Source organism: Chiloscyllium plagiosum, chromosome 28 (genome assembly GCF_004010195.1).
Source record: "Chiloscyllium plagiosum isolate BGI_BamShark_2017 chromosome 28, ASM401019v2, whole genome shotgun sequence".
Classification (NCBI taxonomy): Eukaryota; Metazoa; Chordata; class Chondrichthyes; order Orectolobiformes; family Hemiscylliidae; genus Chiloscyllium; species Chiloscyllium plagiosum.
Window position 1 is genome coordinate 6,428,559 of NC_057737.1, and position 27,547 is coordinate 6,456,105.

General features: G+C 42.9%; 1 protein-coding gene and 2 non-coding genes across 3 annotated transcripts in view; all 3 read right to left on the reverse strand.

Annotated features, from left to right (window-relative positions):
* LOC122564209 (inactive serine/threonine-protein kinase TEX14-like) overlaps nt 1-25,975 on the reverse strand; it is a 155,070-nt gene extending 129,095 nt beyond the window's left edge. The window contains exons 1-2 of the mRNA XM_043718905.1: nt 25,797-25,975; nt 14,153-14,289 (exon numbers count right to left, since the gene is read on the reverse strand). Coding sequence (XP_043574840.1) covers nt 14,153-14,289; nt 25,797-25,975 — 316 coding nt within the window. The remainder of the gene's footprint in view (nt 1-14,152; nt 14,290-25,796) is intronic.
* trnah-gug lies at nt 1,835-1,906 on the reverse strand. The gene has a single exon. It is a non-coding gene; the product is annotated as a tRNA-His (tRNA).
* trnah-gug lies at nt 7,496-7,567 on the reverse strand. The gene has a single exon. It is a non-coding gene; the product is annotated as a tRNA-His (tRNA).
* Nucleotides 25,976-27,547: the final 1,572 nt, after the last annotated feature.

Genomic DNA, 27,547 nt, shown 5'->3' on the forward strand with positions numbered 1-27,547 from the left:
GAGTTGATGGTCCTCCAGGCACAGTTGATGTTCGTCTCGGTGTGCCTCCCGGGGAACAGGCCGTTGAGCACGGAGTCCCGCGTCACGGCGCTGCTCGGGACGAACCTCGACAGACACCACTGCATTCCTCTCCAGACTTCCTCTGCATAGGCACATTCCAGAATGAGGTGTGTGACAGTCTCGTCCCCCCCGCAGCCGCTTCGGGGGCAGCGTGCGGTGCGGCTGAGAGTCGGGCGTGCATAAAGGATCTCACAGGCAGAGCCCTTCTCACCACCAGCCAAGCCATGTCTTGGTGCTTGTTGGAAAGTTCTGGCGATGAGGCATTCTGCCAAATGGCTTTGACAGTCTGTTCAGGGAACCGCTCGACAGGATCTGCCCTCTCCTTTTCCCGAAGGGTCTCAAGGACACTACGTGCTGACCAGTTCCTGATGGACTTGTGGTCAAAGGTGTTTTTCTTGATAAATTTCTCCACGAAGGACAGGTGATACGGAACGGTCCAACTACTCGGAGCGTTCCACGGCAGCGAGGCCAGGCCCATCCTTCGCAACACCGGGGACAGGTAGACGGGTGACTGCAGCATAGGCAATTCCCTACCAAAGAAATAACCTCTAAAATACAGTTGTAAAACAGTGCAACCATAATCTGACTTTGCAACACCACGCACAGTGCATGTGTGCAATTCATTTCCATCATATTTCTAAATGATTTTCAATACATCTATTATCTTTAAGTTTATTATTGTAGCTATATTTCTCAACAAGACGAAAAACAGTGTGGAAACGAACACACACGATATTCAAATTAAATTCTTAATCTGAATAATGGTCTGATCATGCAATCAAAACTGACGAAATGACTGGGGCGGAACAGCACTGAGGCTGCTGTTATTCACGGCGGAACTGTTGAAGCGATCCCTGCTGGAAACTCGCAGTCCTAACACTTGTCTCAAGATTACAGTCGCTCTGTTTCTACATGTTTCTCTCCACACACCCGTGTACCCGTTTACCCATAAAGAACAGACGTAAAAGACCCGTCGACGTAACTCTCATCCCTGCATCAGCACAGTATATCATACCAAAGAGTTTGATGTAAAATACATGTTAAAACACTCAGCGACATAATGAGTTCCGAAATTAAGCAATTTCCATTATTGATTAATTCTGAATTCAACTTCAGAAGAAGGTTCACTGGACCCAAAACGTTAACTCTGATTTTTCTGCACGGATGCCGTCAGACCTGCTGTGTTTTTCCATAAATTTCTGCGTTTGTCTTAGAACCGGCGCAACAACGGACTTGCTGCTTCCATGCTCATTATTGTTCGGGGATTACGACAGTGTAACCATGGCAAGATCGAAACGCAAATCTTATTCCATTATGACCAATATAGTCATTAATTAACAGAGTAGCGAACAGACTATGGAGTGAATTGTTACTTCCTTAAAATGCCTGAATTACATCTTAGAGCGTAGTCAAATATCTATAATCTTTTGCAGCATAATGTGAGGCTTGGCCTGTAATTCAGGCAACCCAAAATCACTTCGCTCAGAGCAGGACTGATGCACATGCACACAAACTCTACTATTGGTGCTTTAAATCGAAAATGTAACAAAATGTAAGTTTTTTTCGAATGGATAAAAGCAGTTTAGGTTTCAAGCCCTCTGTGTTTTGCATTTGTTTATTTTATAAAGTGGTTCTCTCCAATTTAATATATAAAGAAAGCGAACTAGTTAAAATAACACAATCAAATTATGTACAGCTAACCATCAGTTTGCTTTTAAACATTGTATTAACTAAGAAAATTAGGGCCCATTGCCGTGTCATTGCTTACCCGCAATGCCGTGACTCGGATTCGAACCGAGGTTGCTGCGGCCACAACGCAGAGTACTAACCACTATACGATCACGGCGTGCTACATGGACTACAGAAATAAAGCGCTGAAAATTACCATCAAGTATAACAATATGTCCGGTTATGTCAGATTAAACGATGCTTGTTTTGTGTACAACGTTTCACATGTCTAAACAGACACTTCTTTAACATATTATACGATTTTAGAGGTTATCTGTTCTTCCTCTGCCAATCAGTTACCAATCACTCCTGATGTATACAGAGGAGAATTGAATTTTTTTTGCTTTAAACAGCAGTTTTGACCAGCCAGATCTGTTTTTAAAGACATTTCACAGGATTTGGGCATCGCTGGCTAGGCCAGTATTTATTCCCAATCCCTAGTTGATCACGCGAAGGTGGTGAGCCACCTTCTTGAATCACTACAGTCTGTGTGGCTTGGGGATATAATACCCAGTGTTTCTAGGAAGGGAGGTCTGATTTCAACTCATTTAGCATAAAGGTAAAGGATGGCACAGTGGCTTGGTGGTTAGCACTTGCTGCCTCACAGTGCCAGGGTCACAGGCACATTGGGTGACTGTGTGTGTTTGCATGTTCTCCCCATGTCTGTGTGGGTTATGGAGATAAGGCAGGAACAGGATACTGATTAAGGATGATCAGCCATGATTATATTGAATGGTGGTGCAGGCTCGAAGAGCAGAATGGCCTACTCCTGCATCTATTGTCTATTGTTTCCTCTGAGTACTCTGCTTTCCTCCACAGTCAACGATGTGCAAATTAGTTGAACTGGCCATGATAAATTGCCCCACAGTGTCCACAGATGCAGGCTAGGTAGATTAGCCATGGTAAATGTGCGGTTACACAGATAGGGTGGGATGCTCTTCAGGGGGTTAGTACAGACTTGATGGGCTGAACAGCTTCCATCTGCACTGTAAGGATTCTATGATAAAGACCCCAATACCCTAGCAGGCCATTGGGTTGCTCTCTCATTAGAGAAATGACAAGTCGTGGTTTAACTTGAGTCACCATGCTAAGGGGTGAGGTTGATGAGAATCCTTTGTAGTAACCTCTGCAGCACAAACCAGCTATCCAGTTAAGTGATCCCTGGAAGAAAGGTAACGTTACCAACTGAACACTGACTCAGGACTATAACTGTGTTCTGGAATATGGTCTACACCCATAATAGTAATTAATTCCAACTCAATGTCACTAGACCCACTATACATCACCAGGATTTGTTACTTAATGGTAATGGAGGTTATAAGAACAAAGAACAAAGAATATTTACAGCCCAGGAATAAGCCCTTCGGCCCTCCAAGCCTGAGCCGATCTAAATGTACTGTCTAAACCTGTCGGTCAATTCCTCTGCTCCCCACCTAGTCATGCATCTGTCTAGACGCATCTTAAATGAATCTACCGTGCCTGCCTCTACCACCTCTGCTGGCAACGCGTTCCAGACGCCCAGCACCCTCTGTGTGAAGTACTTGCCACGTGTATCCCCCTTAAATTTTCCACCTCTCACCTTGAATGCATGACCTCTCGTTACTGAATCCTTCACCCTGGGAAAAAGCTTGTCTCTATCCATCCTGTCTATACCCTTCATGATTTTGTAAACCTCAATCAGGTCCCCCCTCAATCTCCTTTTTTCTAGTGAAAATAAACCTAAACTACTCAGCCCCTCTTCATAACTAGCACCTTCCATACCAGGCAACATCCTCATAAACCTTCTCTGCACCCTCTCCAAAGTGTCCACATCCTTTTGGTAATGTGGCGACCAGAATGGTACACAGTATTCTAAATGCAGCCGAACCAATGTCTTGTACAATTTTAACATGACTTGCCAGCTCTTATACTCAAATTCCCATCCAATTAAGGCAAGCATACTATATGCCTTCTTGACCACTCTATCCACCTGTGCAGCAAACTTCAGGGTACAATGGACCTGCACTTCCAGATCTCTCTGCTCATCAACTTTTCTATTCATTGCATAATTTGTTTTAGAATTAGATTTGCCTAAATGCATCACCTCATATTTAGATTACTTACAGTGTGGAAACAGGCCCTTTGGCCCAACAACGCACAACCCACCCAGACCCATTCCCCCTACATTTACCCCTTCACCTAACAGTATAGGCAACTTAGCATGGCCAATTCACCTAACCTGCACATTTTTGGACTGTCGGAGGAAACCAGAGCACCCGGCGGAAACCCACGCAGGCACAAGGAGAATGTGCAAACTCCACACAGAGAGTCGCCTGAGGCAGGAATTGAACCCGGCTCTCTAGCACTGTGAGGCAGCAGTACTAACCACTGTGCCACCGTGGACTGGATTGAAAGCCATCTGCCACTTTTCCACCCAACTCTCCAGTCTATCTATATCCTCCTGTATTCTCTGACAGTCCCTTATGCTTTCTGCTACTCCACCAATCCTTGTGTCATCTGCAAACTTGCTGATTATACCAACAGTGCCCTCTTCTACATTATTTATGCATACTACAAACAACAGTGGCCCTAATACTGACACCTGCGGAACACCACTGGTCACCTTTCTCCATTTCAAGAAACTTCCTTCAACTACTACTCTAGTTCTTTATCCACCTAGCTAGAACATCCTGCACACCATGTTACTTCACTTTTGCCATTAGTCTATAATGTGGAACCTTATTAAACGCCTTACTAAAGTCCATGTATATGACATCAACAGCCCTTCCTTCATCTGTCAACTTGGTCCCTTCCTTCATCTGTCAACTTGGTCACTTCCTCGAAGAACTCTATTAAGTTGGTAAGGCACAATCGCCCCCGCACAAAACCATGTTGCCTATCACTTATAGTGAAGGTCTGTGAGGGGAAAGATTTAAAAATAACCTGAGGGATAACTTTTTTGCACGTAGGATTCTGCACGAATTGAATGAGCTGCCAGAGAAATGGGTACAACTACAACATTTTAAAAGCATCTGGATAGTTATGTGAATAGGAAGGGTTTAGATGGATATGGGCTATTGCTGGCAAATGGGACCAGGTCAGATTGGGATGTCTGTTTGGCACAGACAAGTTGGACCAAAGGGTCTGTTTCCGTGTTGTATGACTCTATGTTCCCTTGGCTCACTTAACACTCTCCTGTGTGGCAACAATACCCATTTATCGCAGAGGTTCAATGATCTGGAGTCAAAATAATAATGTTGCTTCTCCCTCTACAGATACTGCCAAACCTGATGGCTTCTCTCACATTTTCTGTTTTTCTATGCTCGTAACTCAACTTTGCTGATATCATCAGCTATCACACATGAATAATAGTCAATGCAGGAGGCTTCCAAACAAGAGTGTGTCAAATGTCATATGAGTGTTAACACAATCTCAGGACAAGACACAGCAAAGAAGAAAAACATTCAAGCCATGGGAGTTTTACGGCATGGAAAGAGACCCTTTGGACCATTGCAACCACACGTCATCAAGGACCTACCTATTCTTGTGCCATTTTCCAATACCTTCCTCAAAACCTATCTACCATGTACAAATCACAAATTAGGGATGTGATGAACTGGATGAGTGCAGCCACGATAACACTCAAGAAATTTTACACCATCCAGGGCACTTCATTGGCACCACATTGACAAACATCCACTCTCATTCCACCACAAATGCTTAGTAGCAGCAATGTGTACTATCTCCAAGATGCGCTGCAGAAATTCATCAAGGCTCCTTTGATAGCTCCTTTCAAACATACGACCATTTCTTTTTTTTTATTTCAAAAATATACTTTATTCATAAAATAATTTGATGGTCTGTACAGTTGGTCATGCCATACATATGTTAACATGTACATACAAAGATCAGAATTTATCATTTTTATACAGGTCTGTACATTGTTCAATCATATGCCCATATGATTAGCTGAGGCGTCAGCAGAGCCCAAATGACTGCATGGGCCCCCTGTTCTTCGTTAGGCAGGCAGATGTTACACAGTGGTCTTTCCCCACCGCGCCTTGGCGGCAGCTGCCCCAGGCTTCAGCGCGTCCCTCAACACGTAGTCCTGGACCATGGAATGTGCCAGTCTGCAACACTCAGTCGGGGTCAACTCCTTCAGCTGGAAGATCAGCAGGTTTCGGACCACCCAGAGAGCGTCCTTCACCGAGTTGATGATCCTCCAGGCACAGTTGATGTTCGTCTCGGTGTGCGTCCTGGGGAACAGACCGTAGAGCACGGAGTCCCGCGTCACGGCGCTGCTCGGGACGAACCTCGACAAACACCACTGCATTCCTCTCCAGACTTCCTCTGCACATTCCAGAAGGAGGTGTGTGACAGTCTCATCCCCCCGGCAGCCGCTTCGAGGGCAGCGTGCGGTGCGGCTGAGAGTCCGGGCGTGCATAAAGGATCTCACAGGCAGAGCCCTTCTCACCACCAGCCAAACACACAACCATTTCCACCTTGAAGGACAGGGTGATGGAAACACCATCATCTCAAGTTCCCTCCAAACCACTCACCATCATGACTTGGAAATATATCACTTTTCCCTCAGTGTTGCTGAGTCAAAATCCTGGATATCCTCCCTAATGGAATTGCTCCCTATTGGCAGCAATTCAAAAATATGACTCACCACCACCTTCTCGAGGGGAGATAAGGATGGGTAAAAACTGCTGGCCCAGCCAGTGATACCCACATACCACAAATGATTGTTTTTTAGAAAGACTTGCAATACATTTTAAATTTTGAGTTGCCGTCCATACCACTCTTTCAGGCAGTGAGTTCCAGATACCTTCCACCCTCTTGAAAAAAATCTTCCTTAAAATATAAATTTTAAAGCTTCTTTAAATTATTACTGTGATTAGCTAAAGTACATTCAAAATTGCAGAATACCACTTTCTTCATACCAACCATAATATTTTAAAGGTGTTCAGAATATTCAACAAAATTTGTAGCTCAGGTTGTTGACTTGTTCACTGAACTGGTCGGCTTGTTCATAGACCTTTCATCACCATTCTCGGTAACATCATCAGTGCGCCTCAGGATCTTGGGTTCGTGTCACATGACAGGTGACCCCACTACACGATACACACACACACACTCTCTCACACACACACACGCACTGATGCACACATTCCTACATACTCAGACACTCACGCAGACCCTCTCTCATACACACGCACACGCCCAATGCTCAACGCTCACACCCAAACACACACCCTCTCACAGGCTTATACTCCATCACACCCAAACACACACTTTACCAAGCTTTCACACAGGCACACTCTCTCACGTGCACTCACACTAACATGCATACATTCTCTCATGCACACACACACATAAGTCTATGGGTGAATTTGAATTTGCAAAATGATATTTGCAGATACATTCAATTTGGCTCAAAGATGCACAATCTGCAGGCAGCCATACATGTAATATTTTGTACATTCCACTTTGAAAATAGAACGGATCGGACTCTGACCACAGACCTTTAAAGCATTGTCACCTTTTATAATAAAACCTAAAATTATCTCGAGAAGGTGACGTAAAAGAAATCTGCATGGTAAAGCATGTGTTTACAGTATTTTTATTTTGTAATAAATTAAAACAATATTTGTAATAAATGCCGGGACAAAACACCATACTCAATAAAAGAGTAACCCATTGCCGTGTCATTGCTTACCCGCAATGCCGTGACTCGGATTCGAACCGAGGTTGCTGCGGCCACAACGCAGAGTACTAACCACTATACGATCACGGCGTGCTACATGGGCTGACGATCAAAGAAGTGAAACATCACCCTCAAATAGAACTTTCTACAAGTTTTTACAACAAAATATCAAATAGTGATCAGTAACCTTTTTTTAATTAAAACACGATTACTTTCGTACATACTTCGAGATGTCCACTTTCCAACTAAGAATTTGTTGCCATTTCGCAAAAAAAATGCAGAGAGGAATAAAGTAAGCAGCGATGTATTACACATTTGAAAAGCGAGCATTACATACATAATGCAGTAATCTCGCAACCGCGACAAAATTCATTCCCATTCGTCATTGCTATTCTCGCAACTGTACTGAGAAGAGCATTGTCGCCTCAAAATAAACTGGGCAATGTATAAAATCAGCATTCCAATAAAATAATATTGAACCAATTCGCAAGATGTAAACATACATCATAGTTTTGGATGTTAAACTGACTAAAACTACATTTCGCAAACCTACACGTGAGATCCACCAAAAGTTAATATTTAAATTGCCACCACCAATTTGAAACAAAAACTTCGAACATGTTTCATAAAATCTCTATTTTACAATGCAATTCCTCGTTACGCTTCGTGGTTGCACACATTGTGGAACAATTATGGGGAGGGAGATGTTTTTAGCCTCCAGGATTTTCCAGCATTTTCTCTTTTGGTTTCAGATTCCAGAATCTGCAGTAATTTGCTTATATCCAATATTTTTAGCCTTATTCTTGTTCTTTCTTGCCCAGACATCTATTACTGTGCTTTTGTAATTCGGGTCGCAGCACAACGAATTTCCTGTAGTGCTATCGCGGTTTTACATTCGGTAGCAGAGAACCTATTTCTCTTGGCACATTGTAAGGGCCCACAGCAGAGGATACATTTTGCTCTTTTGCTCATCCACAATAAAGCAGCCAAGCCTGAAACGATGCTGCTAAATTTCGCAATGGATGGGAAAAGGATCCATTCGTATACAAACATACCAATAATACTTTGTTACAATTTGGCAACTTTAACTGCTAAGGTAACAGCCTACGTCACATGGTCAGTACGACTCATTGAACACATTGTGTACAACGTCCAATTGAATTTGAAGTCATGGGTTATAGTAATGATCTGGATCTAATTTAGGACCCTGATGTCTGTAGTGTTTTCTTCAATAAAATAAGGACAAGTACGATTTTCTGAACACTGTAAAGCTGCAGGTTATTAGTCTTTTATAGAAAAAACCGTACCAAACTGAACAATATTGCTTAATTCATTGTATTGCAACAATCAAGTGAGTATCTGAGCTAAAGTTAAAAAAGTTAAAATAAAGTTAAAATACAGCTAAATAAATTATTCCAAATTTTAGAAATAGCTCAATAATAACTGCTATTCTCCCTTCTAATTCTCTGAATGGAAGCAATGAACTAGTACAGCTGATAGGAGAAAGCCAGTGGATTTGGTCTACTTAGACTTTGAGAAGACTTTTGATAAGGTCCCACCTAAGAGATTAGCATGTAAAATTAAAGTGCATAGGATTGGAGCTGGCGTACTAACATGGATAGAGAATTGGTTGGCTATGAGGAAACAAAGAGTAAGAATAAATGGGTCTTTTTCTTTAAGGCATCCAGTTCTTGGACCTCAGTTATTCACAATATGTTTAAAGGTTTTAGTTGAGGAAACGTAAAGGCAACACCTCCAAGTTCAAAGATGACACAACGCTTGATGGAGGCTAAACTGATGGAAGGGCGCAGATGGTTTAGTGATGGAGGAGGCCGCATGTCCTTGGCGCAGCAGGAGGGGGGAGTTAAAGCGTTCAGTAAGGTGGTGGGATTGGTTACTGCAGGTGTCCCAGAGATATTCTCTGAAACAATCCGCAAGGTGGTGTCCTGTCTCCCCAATGTACATGAGACCACATTGGGTGGAAAGCATACAATAGGTGACGTGAGTGGAAGTACAGGTAAATTTCTGTCGGATGTGGAAGGATCCTTTGGGGCCTTGGATGGAGGTGAGGGGGAGACGTGGGTGCAGGTTTTGCACTTCTTGCGGTGACAGGGGAAGGTGCCGGGAGGGAAGGAGGGGTTAGTGGGAGGCTTGGTCCTGACATGGTAGTCACAGAGGGAATGGTCTCCCTGAAACACAGATAGGGATGGGGAGGAAAATATATCTCAGATGGTGGGGTCTGTTTGTAGGTGGCGGAAATGGCAGAGGATGATGCGATGTATTCAGAGGTTGGTGGGGTGGAAGGTGAAGACCAGGGGGTTCTGTCTTTGTTGCGATTGGTGGGATGAGGTTCAAGGGCAGAGGTGTGGGAAGTGGAGGAGATGCACTGGAGGGCATCGTTGATAACGTGGAAGGGTAAATTGCAGTCTTTCAAGAAGGAGGCCACTTGGAATGTTCTGTGGTGGAACTGGTCTTCCTGGGAGCAGATGCAGCGGAGGTGGAGGAATTGGTTTTTAAGGGATAGTGGTTTTACAGGACACAGGGTGGGAAGAGTTGTAGTCCAGGTAGCTGTGGGAGTTGGTGGGTTTGTGGTGAATGTCTGTGTTGAGTCGGTCACCAGAAATGGAGATGGGAAGGTCCAGGAAGGGGTGGGAAGTGTCTGAGATGGCCCAGATGAACTTGAAGTCGCATGGAAGGTGTTTGTGAAGTTGATGAACTGTTCAACCTCCTTGTGGAAGCACGAGGTAGCGACGGTATAGTCATCGTTGTGGCGAGGAAAATGTGGAGAATGGTGCCAGCATAGCTGCAGAAGATAGACAGTTCCAAGTACCCGACTAAGAGACAGGCATAGCTGGAACTATGTAGGTGCCCATGGCTACCCCTTTGTTTTGGAGGAAGTGAGAGGATTCATAGGAGAAATTGTTGAGGATGAGGACCAGTTCAGCCAGTTGAATGACAGTGTCAGCGGAAGGGTACTTGTTGGATCGGCGTGAGAGCCAGAAATGGAGGGTTTGAAGGCTTTCATCGTGGCAGAGAAATGTGTATAGGGACTGGATGTCCATGGTGAAGATAAGACGTTGGGGGCCAAGGAAACAAAAGTCATGGAGGAGAAGGAGAACGTGGGTGGTGTCGCAATCGTAGGTGGGGGGTTCCTGGACTAAGGGGGAAGAGGACGACGTCATGATATGTAGAGATGGGTTCAGTGGGGCAGGAACAGGCTGAGACAATGAGTCGACCGGAGCAGTCAGGTTTGTGAATTTTAGGTAGGAGGTAGAATCGGGCGGTGTGGGTTTCCTGGACTATGAGGTTGGAGGCTCTGGATGGGAGATCCCCAGAGGTGATGAGGTTGTGGATGGTCTGGGAGATGACGGTTTGGTGATGGGTAGTGAGGTCGTGGTCGAGGGGGCGGTAGGAGGAGGTGTCCACTAGTTGGTGCCTGGCTTCAGCTGGATAGAGGTTGGTGCATCAAACTACCACAGTGCCCCTCTTGTCTGCTGTTTTGATGGTGATGTTGGGGTTGGAGTGGAGGGTGCGAAGGGCTGCACATTGTGAAGGTGAGTGGTTAAAGTGGGTGAGAGGCATGGACAGGTGAGGGGGCTATGTCACGTCGGCAGTTGAAAATGAAAAGATCGAGGGATCAATGAATATAGAGAGAAAGCAAGAACAGGTATTGAGTTGGATGGTCAGCCATGATCATATTGAATGGCAGTGCAGGCTCAAATGTCCTATTCCTGCTCCTATTTTACATATTACCATGTTGTACATCAGCAATATGATTGCAGTTTTTGATACAGTAGAGTTTATTTCACTGCCGTCTGATTCAGTACTGTTGCAATGGTATAATTGCAGTTTTTGATACAGTAGAGTTTATTTCACTGCCATCTGTTGCAATGGTATAACTGTTTAAACATACAATATAATACAAGCAAAATGTGATAATAAAGTGGTTATCCCCAGACAATTCATTAAAGTAGCACTTAGAGGCATATAGTCATAGAGATGTACAGAACAGATTCAGACCCTTCGGTCCAACTCATTCATGCCGACCAGATATACCAACCTAATCTAATCCCACTTGCCAGCACCCAGCCCATATCCCTCCAAACCCTTCCTTTTCATACCCATCCAGATGCCTTTTAAATGGTGCAATTGTACTAACCTCCACCACTTCCTCTGGCAGCTCATTCCATTCTTGTACCACCCTCTGCGTGAAAAGATTGCCCCTTAGGTCTCTTTTATATCTTTCCTCTCTCACCCTAAACCTATGCCCTCTACTTCTAGACTCCCCCACACCAGGGGAAAGACCCTGTATAATTATCCTATCCATGCTCCTCATGATTTTATAAATCTCTATGAGGTGACCCCTCAGCCTTCGATGCTCCAAGAAAAACAGCCCCAGCCTACTCGACCTCTCCCTATAACTCAAATCTTCCAACCTTGCCAACATCCTTGAAAGGGCTCAGAAAAGATTTGCAAGTTTTACAACATCCTTCCAATAGGAAGGAGACCAGAACTGCACACAATATTCCAACAGTGGCCTAACCAAAGTCCTGTACAACCGCAACATGACCTCCCAATACATGTACTCAATACTCTGACCAATAAAGGAAAGCATACCAAACGCCTTCTTCACTATCCTTTCTACTGGTGACTCTATTTTCAAGGAGATATGAACCTGCACTCCAAGGTCTCTTTGTTCAGCAACACTCCCCAGAACCTTACCATTAAGTGTATCAGTCCTGCTCTCATTTGGGTTCCCAAAATGCACCACCTCACATTTATCTGAATTAAACTCCATCTCCCACTTCTCAGCCCATTGGCCCATCTGATCAAGGTCCTGTTGTAATCTGACCCTTCCTGAAGAAGGGCCTGTGCCCGAAACGTCGAATCTCCTGTTCCCTGGATGCTGCCTGACCTGCTGTGCTGTTCCAGCAATAAAGTTTCAACCCTGTTGTAATCTGAGGCAACCTTCTTCACTGTCCACTACACCTCCAATTTTGGTGTCATCTGCAAACTTACTAACTATACCTCTTATGCTCACATCCAAATCATTTATATAAATGACGAAAAGTAGTGGACCCAACACTGATCCCTGTGACATACCACTGGTCACAGGCCTCCAGTCAGAAAAATAACCTTCCACCACTATCCTCTGTCTTCTACCTTCGAGCCAGTTCTGTATCCAAATGGCTAGTTCTCCTTGTATTCCATGAAATCTAACCTTGCTAACCAGTCTCCCATGGGGAACCTTGTCGAATGCCTTACTGAAGTCCATATAGATCATGTCTACTGCTCTGCCCTCATCAATCTTCTTTGTTATTTCTTCAAAAAACTCAATCAAATTCGTGAGACATGATTTCCCATGCACAAAGCCATGTTGACTATCCCTAATCAGTTCTTGTCTTTCCAAATACATGTACATCCTGTCCCTCAGGATTCCCTCCAACAACCTGCCAACTACCGACATCAGGGTCACCAGTCTATGGTTCCCTTGCTTGTCCCTACCACTTTTCTTAAATAGTGGCACCACATTAACCAACCTCCAGTCTTCCAGCACCTCACCTGTGACTATCGATGATACAAATATTTCAGCAAGGGGCCCAGCAATCACCTCCCTAGCTTTCCACAGAGTTCTAGAGTACACCTGATCAGGTCCTGGGGATTTATCCATTTAAAACAAGCCACACCGAGATTCCAGAAGTCATGTGTGTTTATGACTGACCTGTGAACTGAACTGGTTTAAAAGAGACCAATCAGCTAATTTATAATTAATACAGATGCATTTTATTGTTGACTGCAGGTAAGATAAAGTTCTAAAGTCAATGAATACACTCCAATCACTAACTGTTAGCATGATTTAGCGACCTAATTACTCCATGGTCAAAGCCTATTAACACTTTCTATCTAGTCAAGTGAGGTCATTACAGCCACAAGTTCATATTTTTCCAAACTGGCTCCAAAGTGAGTAATTCCGTGCCCTCATCTTTCCCTGTCCATATAACCTGCTTCTACACTACAGCCATTGCCCATTCATCAATGAACAACATTCATTGTTCCTCTGCGTAAAGCCTTTTAGATAACAACCACCTTGTTCCCATTGTTTGCAGCTGTACTTTCAACGCCATGGTCCTTCCCTAAACCTCTCTGAAGCAGATGTACGGGGCACTGATGTCAATTGTATTATTCATTTTGCAGCCAGCTAATTCAGAACCAACCAAGATTAAAGCAACAGTTTTTCATGTCTGTATAGTTTCAGATTTGGACGTGTCCAATTTCAGATCAAACTACTGGGAAGCTGTATAATTTAAAAGATTGCAAATGACTAAAAACTGGTAAAATTAATAACTGTGGGTTTTCTATCATCTTTATTTGAAGTGAAGCACACTCCATAGGCAAATAAAGATTTTGGGAAAGAAGTAGGAATGTGATTTCAGACCAGGTTGTCCTATGGTAGAATAACAATAGTGCAAACTCGATGGGCAAAAATGACTTTTTTTGCAATGTAATATTTTACAATACTACGACTGCTGTTTCGTGCACAGATTATTAAGCAACTTTAGGTGTGAAGACATACAAAGACATTTAAAGTGACAGCACAATTCTAATTCCATGTCTTTTTAGCAAAAAGGTCCAAGCATCTTCTTAATACAGAATCCTCAAATACAAGATTCCCACCTTTCTTTAGGACTTTTTTCACTTTGGTGTGGTTGCCCTCTCTAACAAACTGATGCAACTGCGACCCTGATGTATCAGCTTTCATTGAACCAAGTTGTACAGGGCAGGGAATAGGGAGTGGTACCAGGTGAGACATCCTAAGAGAAATCAAACAAAAAGTAGAATTAATTCGCAGTCAATGCCTGACATTTCTTTCTATACTGTATTAAGGAGAAAAAAAATCATTTTGCTTTATAAATGTCTTTCATACTGACAATAGATTTTTGAAACATCTTCATGTAAGAAGTTCTATCAGAAACAGAAGCCGATGCTAGACAATTTGTTAATTCTAGATCTATGACTGACAACTTTTTGTTAAACAAAAGAATTGAGGTTTGGGGCAAAGGCTCAGGTGGAGTCAAGTTATGGATAAGCCAAGATCTCACTAAATGGGCAAACACACTAAATGAAGATAAATGATCTCCTCCTGTTCCTATCTGTTTCATCAGAATCACAACAAAAGAGATGGAAGTAGAAAAGAATTAAGGCATTACAAACAGGTCTGAGGCCTTAGAGTGAAGTGGGAACCATAAAAAAGATAAAGCAGGGAGAAGGGGATTGAAATCAAAAGAAACAAATGAAAAGTACAAACATTAACTTCACAAGGTCAAACTAAAGCTAAGTGGACTGGAAAAAGGCTAAGACACTGGAAAAAGGACAGGAACAAAAGGACAGGAAGAATGAAATTCAGTGGCCAATAGTTTGGGCGTATGGGTCTGCACACAGAAAAAATGGAATAGTTTAGTAATAGGGCAGTGGGCAAGCGAAGAGGCAGTAGTACTGCGGACCAGGCCAGACTCCCACCAAAACATTTCAAGAAAGCAGCCCAGACCCTAATTTTGCTAGTTGTTTTAAGCAGGTGTAAAGTACATATTCCAGAAGTGATGTAGCTAGCCCAACCACTTAGTTTTAAACGAAACAGAATTTATTTGCTAGATTAACAAATGAAACACAAACAAATGAGAACAAAATAGAATAACGTAACCTATCCAAAAACCCAACAGATTATCCCAACTTAATGATGCTGTTCCAAATTCCTACAACAATCCCCATAAATATCCATTGGCAAAAAAGAAAAAGTCAAACACGGGGTCTTACAGGAGAGAGAGAAATAGCAGGGGGGATTCAGCATGGAACATCTTCTAAGTAGCTGTTTCTTGGACCAGAAGCTTCAACTTGACGATTGCTTTCAGTGAACAGCCAGACTGCTAAAAGAACCAAACCAAAGAAAAGCTGAGCTGGGAGCTCTGGTCACTCCCCTTTCATTGTGCAGAGAAACCTTGATTATCCGAATGAGATGGGAAGGCACTATTTCGTTCAGATAATTGATTACTTGACTAATTGATTTCTTCTGCGGCTCGGAGTTTTCTGTGAAGTCTGCTCCCCGTTCAGGAGACTAGGCAGCAGCACTCTGCGCATGAGACCCCAACCCCCGCTCTCCTCCAACCCCGTCTGCTCCCACCCCACTCCCCCACCCACCCCCAACCCGCACCCCCATCCATTCCCACCCTTCATCCAACCCCTTTCTGCGCTCCCCCCACCCACCGGACTATACACCAGCAGTAATTGTGGGGTAAGTCTCCAAATAGTGCGTGTGCACGCGCGCGCACGCACACACACACACACGCACACACAAACGTTTTGACAGGTTCCACCTTTGCCCTATACAGGACAATGTTGGAGAGATTATCTGGGGATGAGGGGGGGGGGGGGTTTAGGGTTCACCCCTGTGTAGAACACCAAGGAAAGTGTTGGGGGGGGTGGAGAGAGAGGGCAGGAGGTCAGTCATTTAGAGATGGTGCCTAGACTGTCTCGGACTGTTCTAGGCATCACTTCAATGACACAAGTTCATTTTTAATCATTATACCTGTAAACAAAAGACGTAATCAGGATTGAAACAGCTCTTTGACGTATTGTTTCTATCGCAACCTTGAGATCCCTTTCGGATAATCCGATACTCAGATAATTGATATTCAGGATAATTGAGGTTCCTCTGTATAAGTGTTTTTTTTTAACTTGAAAGCGTTTTGCCAGAGGCAGTATTTGTTAGGTGTAACCAAATTGGCCCTAAAACTCTTCAAACCTAGGACAGCATAACCTTGTTAAAGGTGCAGCATCATCACAGTAGGAAAAGTGGGGAACCACTGACACAAAGATTGAAATAGAGTACATAGTGGAGATTTTGATTGGTCTCAGAGCTAAGTACCTACAACTGAGTCAAACCTACCATAAAAGCTAAAATATAACAACAGAAACCTTGGAAAGAAACAGAATCTTTTGAATACGTATCTAACCAGCTGAACTTAATTAAAGAAATAATGGGTTGAACAAATACAGTAATCCCACTCTTGAATATGGTAATCCCAGTTGAGCATTTATTGTAATCTGATTAGTAGGCTTTTCTCTCCTGAGCGTCAGAGGATGAGGGGTGACCTTATAGAGGTTTATAAAATCATGAGGGGCATGTTTGGGTGAATAGACAAAGTTTTTTTCCTAGGGTAGGAAAGTCCAAAACCAGAGGTCATAGGTTTAAGGTGAGAGGGGAGAGAGTTAAAAGGGACCTAAGGGGCAACTTTCCACACAGAGGATGATGTGTGTAGAGAATGGGTTGCCAGAGGAAGTGGTGGGGGCTGGTTCAATTACAAACTTTATAAAGCATTTGGATGGATACATGAATAGGAATTGTTTAGAGGTGTATGGGACAAATGCTGGCAAATGGGACTCGATCAGTTCAGGAAATCTGTTGGGCCGAGGGGTCTGTTGAACAAGTTGGGCCGAGGGGTCTGTTTCCATGCTGTATAACCCTACGATTAAAACCCTAATCTCGTCAATTTAAGCAATAGATTGATGAAGCTTCTAAATGGAAATGCCAACTTTCAAATGTGACCTTAAACTGAAGTTCCATCATCACTCTCAGGTGAACTGTTCTTATAAAGAAATTCCCAGATATTCTGACCAATATTTATCTTTCAATCAGAAATCAGAAAAAAATTATCTAGACACTGTCAGATTGTTGTTTATGAAAACATGTGTACAAATTGATGATCATATTCCCTACATTTACAATAGTGATTCACTTCAAAATTATTCATTTGGCTATAAAGTGCTTTAAAACATCCTATGAGGGTGGAAGGCACTGTAGAAATTAAAGTTTGTTATTCCTTTTACTTCTTCATTTATTTTCTTTCTTTAACATTGACGGTGTAAGGTAAAATCAACCAAATGGTAGGGCAATATGTTTAACCTCAGTGGTGGGAAAGCAGTTAGAAATTATAATCTGGGACAAAAATGAATAAATCACTTGGACAAATGTAACTCAATTAAGGAAAGCCAATAAGAATTTTTATGGCAAAATTGAATTTAGCTATCTGTAAAATTGAATTTTTTGATGAGGAAACAGAGAGTGGTGATGAGGATAACTGAGTAGTGGAACAAACTTCCAATAGATGTTTGATAAAGATCACATATCAGGTTTGTTGGGTGGAACGGTGGCTCAGTGGTTAACACTGCTGCCTCACAGCACCTGGGACCTTGGGTTCAACTCCAGCCTCAAGGGACTGTCTGTGTGAGTTTGCACATTCTCCCCCTGTCCATGTGGGTTTCCTCCAGGTGCTCTGGTTTCTTCCCACAATCCAAAGATGTGCAGGTAAGGTGAATTGGCCATGCGAAATTGCCCACAGTGTTCAAGAATGTGCAGATTGGTCATTAGTCAGGGCTAAATGTAGGGCAATAGGGGTAGTGGAATGGGTTTAGTTGGATACTGCTCGGAGGGTTGGTGAGACTTGTTGGGCTGAAGGTCCTGTTTCTACACTGTAGGGATTCTATGGAGTTACAACCCATGGAACAGTGTGGATGGCTAAGTGACAGGAAACAGAGTCGTGGTGAATGATTATTTTTCAACTGGAAGGAGGTAACAAGTGTGGTTCCCCAGGTATAAGTATTGGGATTGCTGCTTCTCTTGATCTAATTATTGAACAATTTGGATGTGCAGAGCACAATGTCAAATCTGTGAATGATACAAAAATTTGAAGTATTGTGACCTATGGGGAGGAGAATAACAGACTTCAAGAGGACATTGACAGGTTAGTGGAATGTGCAGACAGAAAGTTCATGCAGCAAAGTGCTAAGTTATTTATTTTGGTAAGAAGAACAAATATAGTAATATAAAAGAGAGGATGCAATTCTAAAAAAGTGCAGAAACAAAGGGACCTGAGGGTATATGATTGCACAAATGATTGTAAGTGGCAGGGCAGCTGAGAATCTGATTAAAAGGTATTTATTAAGGTAAGAAATTAAAGAATTTATAATTAGAAAAATACAGTACAAAAGTAAGAAAATTATAATGAATTGGTATAAAACAATATTTCAGCCTCAGCTAGAAAACTGTGTCCAATTTTGAGCACAACACTTCAGGAAGGACGTGAAGGCTTTATAAAAGTGTATGGAAATGAGGTTCAAGAATAATTTCAGAAATGAGGGGTTTCTACTTTAAGGATAAGTAGGAGAAACTGGGGTTGTTCTCCTGAGAGAAAAGATTCAGAGGAGAGGGATCTGGACAAACTATAAATAGAGTTTGGAAGTGTTGAGAACCACAGGATACTTAGTTAAGGTGGTGTGCAAAAGAAAGGGTAATGTGAGGAAAACATTTAAGGCAACATCTTCCTAATTAGGGACAGTTCTCACTCACAACCTAAATAACCTGGTATTTTATATCACTAAACATGAATATACATATGAACATACAAATTAGGCACAGGAAAAGTCCATTTGGTCCATTGTGCCTGTTCCACCATTTAATAAGATCATGGCTGATCTGACTGAGACATCAACTCTGTATTCCCATCTAGCTACTTAACTCTCCCCACCTCTTGATTCACATGGCTATCAAGAACTTAACTCTGTCCTAAAAACATTCAATGACCAAACACCATTACTGAGGGGGGAACTGAATTTCGTTGTCTAACAACTCTCGGGGAAAACAAATTCTCCTCTCTGTCTCAAGTAGGAGACCTCTCATTTTTAAATTCTGTCCCCTAGTTCTGTGCCGACCCACAAAAGGAAATATCCCCACAGCATTCAGTCTGTCATTTCCCCTTAGGCTCTTATATGTTTGAATATGATCACCTTTTATTCTTCTGAATTCAAATGGATAGAGGCCCGACCTGTCCAACACCCCGCATCCCATGAATCAGCTGAGTGAGTACACTATAACACTTAAAGTTATTTCTGTTATTGATACAATAACTTCATTGGGGGAATCTCAAATCATGTGAGCTCCCAATTTGGTTAAATGTCAATAAAATAGGACAGTTGTAAACTGATCACATGGGGCCCTGTCAAGAAATAAATAGTATTTTTTAATACAACTCCAACATAGAGACTGCTACCTCTCTCTAGTATATTCTGCCACTGTTCGTACTGCCTCCACCCTCTGAAGTCCTCTGCATACTCTACTGCAGAGAGTTTCCACCTCTACACTTCCTTCCCCATCCCAACCAGACCTCTCAGTATTCTATAAGGTTCAATGAGATCCCCTCCCCCTCATCCTTTTAAACTCCATCGAGTTCAGACCCAGAGTTCTCCGCATTGACAAGCCCCTCATTCCTGGGATCTTTCTTGTAAACTCCATTGGCTTTTTTCCATCCATCCCTTTGGTGTGTCTCTCAACCCTCACAGATCTTTCTTCCCATCCCTGTACAATATCTCTAACTCCCCAATTAATTGTGCCATCACTCTCTCCCTGTCTCTGTGCTCTATAGACATGTCTCAGTACCTGTCATGGACCTTTGCCCTCACTTCACCCGTCTCACCTGCGGATCTCTCTGTGCCTGGAACTCCCTCTCTCTCTGCCAGGAATCTCCCTGCCTTTAACTACATGGTCATCACTCAGCCCACCCCAGGTCTCTCCCCTTCGGTGACCACCCAGCAATTCCCTCACCTTGTAATGAGCCCAGGACCATACCTCAAGTCTCTCCCCCACCCCGCTGGCTCTCCCCGACCCCACCATCTCTCTCCCCCACCCCGCTGGCTCTCCCCCGGGCTCGACGCCATGTTTTGATTCTCTCTAACGGACGGTTTGTGAATTCGCGGTTTCTGGAGTTTTTTTTAACAGAATCGGTAGGATGTCGATTGACTGATCTTACCTTTTACACTGCAGTGGCCGTTTCGGGGGTTTTTAGTGAAGTCTGTCGGTTTTTTGGGGAGGATCTTCTTTGTGTAAAATAGGTCGTCGACGCCGCTGGTATGCGGCACGCGGTCCACGCACTATGGCGGCGGCGCGGGGTCAGCACGGGGTCGAAACGCGATCCATCTGCCTGCAGACGCTGCCCCAATACATGCTGCTGAATTAACCTGAGGGTAGGCGAAATGATGCGCCCTCTCCCTTCTCTTCGTTCTTACTGTAATCATTCTAATCTTTCAGATGCCAATTTGACCTGGGAGACAGCTCACATCCTGGCTGCCCAAAGTCTGTCCATCATCTACAAGGCACAACTCAGGAGTGTGATGGAATACTCTCCAGTTGCCTGGATGGTGCAGCTCCAACACCACTCAAGAAGCTTGACACCATCCAAGACAAAGTAACCTGCTTAATTGGCACCACATTCAGAAATATCCATTCCCTCCACCACCAACACTCAGTAGTAGCAGTGCATCCTACCTACAAGATGCACTGCAGAAATTTTCCAAGATTCCTTGAATAGTTGATCCAAAACTCACAACCACTCATATCTAGAAGGACAAGGGCAGCAAATACATGAAAACACCACCACATGCAAGTTCCCCGCCAAGCCACTCACCATCCTGACTTGGAAATACATCACAGTTCCTTCATTGCTGCTGGAACTTCTTTGTGGGTCAACTAATCGCAAATTACAGCAGTTCAAGAATGGGGCTCACCACTAACTTCTGAAGGACAATTAGTGTTAGGCAATGAATGCTGGCCTAACTAGCAATGCCTATATTCCACAAATACTTTTTTAAAATCCTGTATAAGTCCTTTTCCATATGATATTCAACTTGTTTTCTGATGTGAGAAATAGGTATCAGGACACGATAGTCAGATTGTGTCTCTTTTCTCTTGAGAGGAGGAAAGTAGGCTGAGGGGTAATGTAAAAGAAGTCTTTAAAGTATGAAAGGTTTTGACAGTGTGGATACAGAGACCACATTATAACTAGAGGACATCAAAAGAAGTTAAACACCAATAAATGCTACAGGAGATTCAGAACATCTTCGCCCAGAAAGTGTAAGAATGTAGAAATTGCTACCACAGGGAGTGGTTGAAGCAACTAGTATGAGTGCATTTAAGAGGAAAATAGATAAGTTCATGAGGGAGAAAGAAATGCACAGCTACAATGATGTATTAGGAACAGGAACAATGATAGGACACTTGGGTACATCATAGTTGAGAGTTAAGAAATATCTCCTTAAGAAATATTTGCCTTTTAACATATTTACTTGTTCCACTTTAGTCAACATTTTTTTCATAACCATATAGTTGACCTTATTTAAGTTTCAGACCCAAATTGCTAACCCTCAAACTGAGTGCTCAATTCTATCATGCTCCCATATGTTACAAATTGCTTCAAGACTAATTAATTACTGTCAAGAATGTTGTTACAGTTTACTATAGAGGAAACTGTGCATGAGGTCCCATAAATAAAAGTAGTTAGACAATGGCCAAATAATTATTTTGTGTCATAATGGATGAAGGATAAATGTTCTCAATAAACTGCTTGTTATTTTTCAAATGGTATTACAGTGTTGACAGTATATTTGGAAGGCAAATAGACCCTAAGTTTATCATCTCATGAACACAATAGATTGGTTCCAGGAATGAGAGGGTTGCCCTATCAGGAGACGTTGAATATATTGAGCCTATTCTTTCTGGAATTTACAAGATCTGCATTCCATAAAGAACATTCCTTCTGCAACTCTTTTGACAGGTCCACACACCCCTCCCCCACCAACCCACCCTCCCCTCCCAGCACCTTCCCCTGCCACTGCAAGAAAAACCTGTGCCCACACCTCCCCCCTCACTTCTATCCAAGGCCCCAAAGGAGACTTCCACAGCCATCAGAAATTTACCTGTGCTTCCACACATGTCATTTACTGTATCCGTTGCTCCCAATGTGGTCTCCTCTACATTGGGGAGACAGGACACCTACATGCAGAACGCTTCAGAGAACATCTCCAGGACATCGTATGAAGCAGTCCCTCATCCCTGTGGCTGAATACTTTAACTCCCACACCCACTCTGCCAAGGACATGCAGGTGCTGGGCCTCGTCCATCATCAAATTCTAACCATCTGACGCCTAGAGGAAGAATGCCTCATCTTCTGCCTTGGAACCCTCCAACCACACATGATCAATGTAGATTTCACCAGTTTCCTCATTTTTCCTCCCCTCCACCTTATCCCAGATCCAACCTTCCAACTTGACGCCGCCCTCATGACTTGTCCTACCTATCCATCTTCCTTCCCACCTATCTGCTCCACCCTCCTCTCCAACCTATCACCACGAGCCCCACCTTCATCTACCTATCGCACCCCCAGCCCCACCCCCTTCCCATTTATCTCACCATCCCCTTGGCTCATAAGCCTCATTCCTGATGAAGGGCTTATGCCCGAAATGTCGATTCTCCTGCTCCTCAGATGCTGCTCAACCTGCTGTGTTTTTCCAGCACCACACTCTCAAGAATGAAAGGTGATCTAGTGAAATACACAAAATTCTGAAGGAGCTTGACTGAGCAGACATAGTGATTGCATGCACACACACACACACGTGTGTACACATATACACACATACACACACACACACCACTACTTGAGGAATCTAGAACATAAGCCACAATCATATTGAATGTTTGAACAGCTGGAGAGGCCAAATAGTCAAAGCCTGCTCCTATTTCTTACATCTTTATGTTCATTCCAACAATTCCTTCCAGTATTGTATTGAAATGTCAATATAGATTATGCATTCTGAATTAGGCTCAAGAGTGCGAACAATAAGCCAAGCTGACAGCATGAATATTGATAATTATATCAATTTCTTTTTTTTAATAAGCATTTTTATTGAAAAGAAAAGGAAACTTTTTAACATTTTTTACAAAATTACGAAGTAATACAAACAAGCATAAATACTAATATACAATTAAATACATATAAAAATAATAACCAAAACACAAAAATAAAGAAGGAAAAAAACAAACTAACTACTAATCTATCCTACAAACAACCAAAACATTATATAGAATATCATACATTACTAGCAAAAAAAAATAAAATAATTAAGTACATACTCAAAATGGAATAACATCAGGTCATAATAAAACCCATATTTATACAGGATTCCTCCTCCCGGGGGCCCCCAGACCAGCCAGAACCACTACCACAGCCAGACAAAAGCCCTTGACAGTATGACCGAAATATCTGTGTCGATATAGTTCAGAAAGGGCTGCCATATTTTATACAATAATTCAGTTTTTGGTGCACCATATTTGTGAGGAAGTCAAGGGGGATATATTCCATGATTAACCTGTGTCAATTCGAAAGTCCTGGAGGGCCTTCAGCTACCCAATTCACAAAGATATTTTTCCTTGCACAAAAAGAGAGAATGGAAAATAGTTTCCTCCCGTGCACATCCAGGGAGGGCAAATTTGAAAAGCCCAGAAGAAGAGACATTGGATCCAATCTAATCTCCGTTCCCAAGATTTCTGTCAGAGCATTTGCTATCCTTCATTAAGAAAGAATCCATACGCCAATGTCGGGGGCCTGTCCCAACTTAACTTCCATATATATTGCGGCATGATCAGAGATTGCTATATTACCTATTTTACAGGACAATATGGAATTCAAAAGGGTCCAGGGAACAAAGAACATATCAATTCTAGTATGACACTTGTGTGGGTTAGAGTAGAAAGTAAAGTCTCTGCCCTGGGAGTGAAGATACCTCCACACATCTACTAGCGCTAGCTCCTTATTCAGATCCGCCAATTGTCTAGATCTAAGAGACATATCCATAGTACTCTTGGGCATCCTACCTGTCTCTGAGTCCATAATACAATTAAAATCTCCCCCTATAATTGTATGGTGGGCCCCAAAAGCCATCAACTTGGAGAACGTTTCCGTTACAAATTTGAAGGGGTGCTCCAGGTGGCAATAAAGATTAAAGATCCCATACTCCTCTCCATATATTAGGGCTTTGATCAGTATATACCATCCAGATTCATCTTTTATCTGGCTTAAGATTTTGAAAGGAAGATTCTTCCGAATAAGAATGACTACTCCCCTACTTTTTGAACTAAAAGATGAGAAAAAGGCCTGGTCAAATCCACGCTGTTGTAATTTTAAGTGCTCTTTGTCAAGTAGATGTGTCTCCTGTAAGAGCTACATCAACCCTTTCTTTTTTGAAGTTTGATAATATCTTCTTTCTTTTGACTGGTGAATTGCTCCCCTTGACATTCCAGGTGCACCACCTAAGCAAATGGCTAGCCATGATCGTCCAGGCAAGCCTGAGACCCCCCAGGAGGAAGAACCCCACCCAAAACACCTTAAATAAAGACCATGGAAAATTCACAAAAGCAAAAATTCTTTAAGACATTTACACCAACACAATTAAAAACTATTCCTAAGTAAAGAAAACAATACAAAACACATTTGAAAGGAGATTTTCCCCCTTGCTCCCAGGGGGCATAACTACCTGTCAATAACCCCACCATAACGTCTCCTAACTAGAGCCCGCCCTTGACCCAGGCATTTTAAAATGGAGTAGACAAATTTGAGTGTTCTATGAAACCAAAGTTAAAAGTGAGTGACCCACCCCTCCCCCCGCCACACCAATATCTAGGTCCGTTTAGCAAGCATAATACAAAATATAAATATATAAAACTACAAAGATACAACGCCAGCAATTATTAGAAAACTAAGTAAGATGACGAAAAAGGTAGGACAAAACAAAGCCCCCCTCCCACACAAATCAAATAAGCCGCATGGCCTGTAAAAAAAATTACATAATGAATAACAAATAAGCCACCCTCCCCATTTTCCGGAGAAGGTACTGAAAAAAAAGGATGGAGAAGGAATAAAGGGTAACCCGGGGAGGCAAAATAAAATCATTATCTATACGGTTTACGTCTCACAGTCTATTTAAGACAGTCCAAGAATTCTTTAGCCTTCTCCAGTGATCCAAAGTTGTAAACGGATCCTTCGTGGCTGAAGCGTAGCGTTGCCGGGTAATGCAAGGAGTATTGGATATTTAGGTCTGTTAGACACTTCTTTGCCTTATCGAATGCCCTCCTCTTGCAGACCACGGCTGGAAAAAAATCCTGGAATAACATTATCCTGGAACCCTTGCGCATCATGGCCTGGGGATCCTTCCCATGACTCTAGAAGCTTCCAGGAGTACCTGCTTCTCTCTCTAACATTGGAGTTGGAATAGAACCAGGTGGGGTTGCTGGTCCAACCTGGGCCTGCGTACAGCAACCCAATGGGCCTACTCCACCCGTACCTGGCCAGGTCCGGACTCCAACTTTAATATTTGAGGGAGCCATTGCTCCAAAACAGCTGCGAGCTGGCCTTCCTCTTCCCGTTCAGGAGGACCCAGCAACCGAATATTTTTTCGATGGCCCCGATTGTCAAGATCATCGATGTGCTCTTCCAAGGTCCGGACCTGTTGCACCAGAGCCCGGACCCGGCCCCACGGCTGACTCAGCAGCAGTCTCCGAGGCTGCAGCCCGTTGTTCCGCCCCTCCGACGTGCTGTTTGAGTTTTTCAATTTCTCAGTCATGCTTCTGCAGCACAACCGAGAACGACTCCCACCTGGTCCTGGATTCTTCAATGAAGGCGTTGATCCTCTCCTGGAGCTTGCCTCTGCCCGAGGCGGCTGCGGACGTCTCTGCTGCTGCTGAAGGGTGTGGGGGAGGGGTCCCTGCCTGTTGGGAACTGCAGGAATTTTTGCCCTTAGTCATTTTAAGAACAACACCAAACTGTCCAAGTTTGATGTAAAATGACTAACTATGCTGGGCGAAAGCTATTTTAAATTACTTAAAAGGTGTGGTAAAGGCGGGTGCCCCACTTTTCGAGTCTTAGGCAGAGCACTACAGACTCAGACTTGCTGGGTCGCCGCCATCTTGAATCTCTATGTCAATTTCTTAAAATACATCAAAGAAATAGACAGCACTTACATTAGTTAGAAAGGTATTTGTATAAATCAGCTAGCCATCAAATAAGCCATTTAACAGAGGCCATTAAAACCAGGACAGAAAGCTCATAAATGTGATCTGAACGCAAATGATTGAAATTATACCAATGAACAGTGTTAGGATACCAATAAATGGTAAATTATACCCAAAGTGGAACTTTCTTACAGAATCCTACAGTATGAAAGCAGGCCATTTGGCCCATCAAGTCCACACCAACCCTCTGAAGAGCATCCCCCCTACAGCCACCTTCCCTACCCTGTCCCTGCATTTCCCATGACTAATCCATTTAGCCTGCTCCATCCCCGGACACTATGAGGGCAACTTAGCATGGCCAATCCACCTAACCTGCACAACTTTAGACTGTGGAAAGAAGCCTACAGAAACACAGGGAAAACTCCACACAGACAATTGTTTGCGGATATAATTGAACCCAGGTCCCTCATACTGTGAGGCAGCAGTGCTAACTACTGACACATCATGTCACCCATTGTGACTTGATAAATTATAAGTTTTAATGTTGCTCCTGTTTACTATGATGGTCAGTCACAGAACATGTTTGACAAAAGGTTGCCAAAGGCATTTCCTGAAGCTTTTTTGTACTGATGCTAATGATAACTTAGCAGCACAGGACTGAAACATTGCTAAATTGCAAAGACCAAGCAAGGTACTCAGTTCAAGGGCAATTTAGGATGGACAACAGATACTGGTTTCATCAGTGACAGCTATATCCCTTAACTCTTTAAGTTTAAAAGTTAAGTTTAAAAACAACGATATGAAGTGAAAGCTCCTTGTCCTACATCCACATCATAAACAGAAGAAATCCAACTTTAGAAAAGGAGCAACAATTAATGCAGCATGAGAAGAAGATGGTGACTGCTTGGACTATAGTTGGTCTGGAGAGGCCACTTGCTATTTAGCATGTCATTCTAACGCCTTGCTATTGCTTCAGTGAGATAGTAACAGATAGTCATATCTGTGATGGTTATAACAGATATTTGTAATAACTAACAGAAATATGTCTGTTAATAATTTGTTGGGTTTTAGAATTAAACACGAATATTATTATTTCCTCAGGGTGGCAGAAAATACTTTAGTTCATATTATTATTTAGACTTTGCTCAAAAGTGTAACATAGTTGATAATGAATAAGTTCATTT